This window comes from Camelina sativa, chromosome 17 (assembly GCF_000633955.1).
Source record: "Camelina sativa cultivar DH55 chromosome 17, Cs, whole genome shotgun sequence".
Lineage (NCBI taxonomy): Eukaryota > Viridiplantae > Streptophyta > Magnoliopsida > Brassicales > Brassicaceae > Camelina > Camelina sativa.
The window spans coordinates 1,554,891-1,560,018 of NC_025701.1; the positions used below are offsets into that span (position 1 = coordinate 1,554,891).

General features: G+C 37.4%; 1 protein-coding gene and 1 pseudogene across 1 annotated transcript; one reads left to right on the forward strand and one right to left on the reverse strand.

Annotated features, from left to right (window-relative positions):
* The window catches only part of LOC104759066, a 9,944-nt pseudogene extending 6,424 nt beyond the window's left edge, over window positions 1-3,520 (forward strand).
* Window positions 3,579-4,842, reverse strand: LOC104754556 (auxin-responsive protein IAA3). The gene is made up of 3 exons (XM_010476772.2): window positions 4,530-4,842; window positions 4,138-4,449; window positions 3,579-4,037 (listed from the first exon to the last, which is right to left on the reverse strand). The coding sequence occupies exons 1-3, from the start codon at window positions 4,712-4,714 to the stop codon at window positions 3,962-3,964; spliced, it is 573 nt and encodes a 190-aa protein (XP_010475074.1). The 5' UTR covers window positions 4,715-4,842; the 3' UTR covers window positions 3,579-3,961.

Here is a 5,128-nt window from a genome sequence, read left to right on the forward strand (position 1 = left end):
TGTATTTACGTTATTGGTTGTCTTTCTTTTTCAGTGATAGGCTTCCTGCTAATTCCAATTCTGACACGACTAGTGATCCTGGTGTTGTGATGATCCTGGTGTTGTGACTTGTAAGGAACTACTTACTTCTTTTGGTAGAGAGAAGAAGCTCAATCGTCAGGTCAGGCAAGTTAGACTCTTTTACTCACAAAATTCATTTCAATTCCCCATCCATATGTGAGACTGAGAATTTTTTTGGTTTTGTGTTCCATGCTTGTGCTTCTCTAGATGATGGAGATATATTAGTAGGGATGATGCTGAATCGTGGATCCAAATGATGGTAAAATCCTCTTCAGTCTTCACTGTAAGTCATCTCAAAATCCTCTGCTTTTCTTTATTTTGTTGTCTTTGTTTATCTATCTCCCTCAACCAATGATCCTTTTTTTTGTTGAATAACAAGGTACTACTGAAGTGGAACTCGGCGACAAGGCACCGGATTTCAAAGCAAAACCCTTGATTTTATTGAGCTAAATGGAGTCCAGAAGCAGGTATATTGTGTTTTATTTGTTTCTTGTTTTTTTACCAACAGTGTAACAAGAATCAAAGGTTTATGTTTCGTTGTGCAGGTTTGCATGAAAAGCTTGAAGCTAAAGTATAAGGTATGAAATTTAGTATAATAACAGAATTTTGTTCTTATAATTCAGACTTAGAAAATTATATGACGGAAGCTTCCCCTAATTCTCTGTTTTTGTGCAGATGGGTGATATGCTATGGGTTTGAAGAATGAAGAAGATTCAGGACAAAAAAGGTAACACCATCAAACTAATACTTCTTGTCATAGGTGTCTTTAACTCAATACGTCTTCCTTTCTCATCCACATTAATTTGCCAATCTTTAAGTCAGCAAGGTTCTTTAAATCACAGATTCTGCTTTATTTATCAATTTATAAACTGTAATGCAATTTCAGGTACTCGAAGAACACGGCCTGTGAAGGGAGCTAAATGGAGTCAAGAAGCAGGTACATTGTGTTTTGTTTGTTTCTTGTTCTTTTTTTTTTATCAACAGTTCATCAAGAATCTCAGGTTTATGTCTCGTTTTGCAGGTTTTCATAAATTGGATGTGTTTGAAAAGCTTGAAGCTAAGTATAAGGTATTAAGAAAAAACAATTTGCAGTAAAATTGTTATTTTCAGCCCTTCACAGACACGGTAACGTTATGCTGAAGGAAGAGAAAGAATAAGGAGAAGATGATGAAGAAGTTGAAGATCAGAGGGAGGAGAATCTGAGTACTGAGTTTATGATCAGGTTCCACTTATTTTCCGAATTAATGGTGGAATGCAACATTTTGATCCTTGGTCTCAAGTTGGTTTAAAACATTGTTCTTCTTAAATGTCTGTTTTTTCAGAATCAAGACTTCGATGATGATGACGACGATTATAATCAGGCAGATGATGGTGAATGTAAGCATCAATCTTTATTCTCTGTTTCCTTGCCAATTATTGTTTCCATGAAACTTATAATCGATTCTAGCTAACTTTTTTTTTTGTCTTGTTTCTTGCCAATAGTTGAAGATGTTTATTCAGCTCCTTCCTCAAAATGAGCCCTTCACTCCATAGCTCCAGCTTTTGCCTGCACCACAAAGAGTTCACCACATCTCCCAGAATTCAAGGTAATTACCCTCCAGTTTTGATGTATGCGATGATGTGTGTTTAATACAGTTGGCTCTAGGATCTTACACCTGAAGTAAGAGAGGCTCTAGAAAAGAAGTTGGATGATCTGAAGAAGCAACAAGATATACATAGCCGTCTTGCTGTTTAACGCAAAATCTTCCTAAAAAACCGAAACATCAGATTCTTTGGTGTGAGATCATAGCGTGTTATCTTTTTATGCATTGGATTGTTTTGTATTCCCCCTGATTGATTTTTGGCTTGATCTGAAATCTTTCTTTGTGTAGAGCGGAGAAAGATTGAAAGGAGTATAAGACGTCTTGAGAAGTTATAACGGAATGGTCATGTGCAAGATGCAGAGATTGGTGGGAAACTCAATAAACTCAAAGAAGACCTTGAATATGTTAAGGTAAGCATCTCTTATACAATTTAAATCTAGTTTCCTGTTTTAGTCGTCGTAACAGTTTCTTCAGAGTGTTATCTTGTTTTCTGCTAAATTTCCTAGTTATCCACAGGAGAATGTTTCAGTTTAATTGCTACTGACATCTTGCTGTGTGCAATGCAGTTCTTCCCCAAGAATGAGAAGTATGTACCTCTATTTAGTGGAGGTGATGATTTACAGGTATCTGATCGGAAGCAACTCAAAGCCAATATAATTGATGCTGCTGCCAGTGGGAAAGAGTTGGAAGGTATATATGATCTGTGGTGATGTTTTTATGGTGCCCTTTCCATTACCTTTCAGTATAGAATTGGGTCAGTATGCTTTTTTTCAGCGTTGCATGCATTCCGACCTTCTGTTTGCTTTTGAAATAATGCTTATTATCTGATTTTTTTTTTCTTTATTTTGAGTGGAAAACAGAGACAGGGAGCGAAGATGATGCGCTATTGGACCTGAGTGATGATGACTTCTTTGTCATCGGAAGTTCTCGTGACGAAGCAGATGCGGACGATGAGTGGACTGATAAAAGCACCAAGTACTCCTTGTAACAATGTGCAATAGTTTCTCTACACCTCAATACTATTAACTCTAGTCTATTGACTATATCATCTGAATTCCATTAAGCTATTATTCTTGACTTCTTTTCTTTCCCAGGGAGCCGGTTTCTAGTGCTTTTGGCAGAGCAACATCGAGCTTGTCCAGTGACGAAAGAAATCAGGTATGATGCTAAAGTACTCACAATCTGTCAGAAACTATACATGTTAAATTCCGACGTGGTCAAAGTATATGAAACTGACGTGTTAGATGTTAATGAAGTTAGTGTTTGGTTAATGATTCCTTTTGTTTCATTGTAGAAGCCGTACACTACTAGGAATGAGATGCCTTCCTCCAGCAACACTTCACGTAGAAGAAGCCTGTATTTACATCCTGCCACAAGTTTGCATACAAGTCAGAGTTGAAACTCTGATGCTCGCAAACCTAAGAGGACGAGAAGACCTAAGAAATAAAAAGAAGCAACATGTGAGTTTCTCTCTACTCTTTCCTGTAATTCTGTTTCGTGTTTTTGTGGAAAATCTAATTGGTGGTACTCGAATCAATCTTCCAAACGATATAATTTAAAGAGTATGCATTCGACTTGAGAAGCTGATTGATTATTTGCTTATTCTATCTGCTATTGCAGGCGTGAACGGGATCTCTACAGTTCATCAATTCAAAAGAGCTTCACTCATGATGAGGACCCGCCTTGTCTTACACTCTCTGAATATATAGATGTTTTAATGTGGTCATGAAGGCAGATAGATAGGTTCTGCTGTTTTTGGCTAATGATATAAACCCTAAACCCTGGGCTAAACGTGTTTCTCCTTTGAGATAAGCATTTTATCGTTCTGTTGTGTGTTCAGGTTTGGCTTTGATCGAATAGAACCAATTAATGGGACTGATCCAATCCAACAACAATCTGATCTCAGATTGAGAACCAAAACAGAAAAAATGGGTATTGCTTGAAAATCTCTATTAATTAATGAGAACACATAACAGATCGCTACAACCAGTAAAAGAACTCAGCAATCTGCATAACAAATCAAAGTAATGCACATAACCAAAGACTACAGACAACCTTTTGTCCTGTTTTCCGAAACAACATGTGATAAGGATTCATCCAGTTTTAAGTGCTTAAGACCATTAAGCATGACTACATTTGAATTTTACCGATGAGGTAAAACTAGGCAATGACTTGGAATGACTTGGATTCAGTCCGATGAACATAGATCTCTCCCGCGAACCCGACAACCCGAGCACAAACAGAGATTGCTCTTGCCCTAGAGAAACTCTGTTTTCTTCAGGTTCTTGTGTCCCTGTTAGGTTTCTTGAAGCTTTATCTCATACACCGCAGCCTAAACCTTTAGCTTCTGATCCTTTCATGATCCTTAGTCTCTTGCAAGTACACAAAAACATCCTGCAACAACAAACAAACAAACAAATCCATAAGAACACGTTACAAATTGTTGTTTCTGATTTTGTGAAATTGTTTTGGGACAGATCTATGGAAGACTTACTCCCATGGAACATCTCCAACGAGCATCCAGTCACCATCTTTGTCTTCATAAGTGGGCACAAAGTCTGAACCTTTATATCCTTCTCTCTCAAAATACTCTCCCACAGAGAATTTGAACATCACTTCTAAAGCTTTGAGCAATTCAGAGTATCCTTTGTAACAACTCGGATCTATTTTCCTCAAGTATGGTGCACCATCCATACTTACTTTCACATAGCTTCCTTGAACCTCATGATCAGTTTCATTCTTCTTTGTCTGAATGTTGTTCTTGATCCTGTAAGATCTAACTGGTGGCCATCCAACAATCTGAGCCCTGCAAAAGGAAGAAGCACTGTCAATAAGTTTTTTTCTTAACCAGATCCGATCCAGAGAATTTGTGTGTTTAAAACTCACTTTCGAGGAGGAGATGTTTCGGTTTTCCTCGTTGATGATTCAGTTTCATTCTCGGAACCACTTGGTAATGCTCTCTTGTTGCTGTTATTACAGCAAGAAACTGTCTCTTTTTCTTCACATACATTCTCTGTTCCTGGTAATCCAAGCCTCAGCTCAGTTTCCTTGAGGTTAATAAACTCATCCATATTAACTCTCTTCTGATTCTTCAAGAGTTGCAGGAGAAAAAAAGAAAAAGAAGAAAGATTTTGGTTATATTGCTTTGAGGAGTGGAGAGAGACAGAGAAGTTGATAATGATGTAGATGAAGATGAGGCTTCGTGGAAGCTGAGTGTTTTATAGAAGTTAAAAAGATAGATTGATAGAGAAGAAACTGTATTTTGAATTAAGGACAAAGGGAAAAAAAAGCTAAGCTTGTCGGTAGCAGTAACAGCAACTTTGAGGCAAAAGTGTGTCCCATCCTCTTGGGGACATTAATTAATTGGACATACACTTTCTCTTTCTCCCATCTGTCCAAAGCCAAAAACAAAAACAAAAATCTTTACATTTTTCTTCTCACTCTTTCAATAGAGACGGTCCAGACTGGAGATCAAATCTTTCATC

Bases quoted from the DNA above. Each gene is read 5' to 3' on its own strand.
- LOC104754556 (XM_010476772.2), bottom strand. From the start codon at position 4,714: ATGGATGAGTTTATTAACCTCAAGGAAACTGAGCTGAGGCTTGGATTA. The intron at 4,450-4,529 runs GTGAGTTTTAAA...TTCCTTTTGCAG, and splicing joins GAAACATCTCCTCCTCGAAA to GGCTCAGATTGTTGGATGGC. The intron at 4,038-4,137 runs GTAAGTCTTCCA...TTGTTGTTGCAG, and splicing joins GTTGGAGATGTTCCATGGGA to GATGTTTTTGTGTACTTGCA.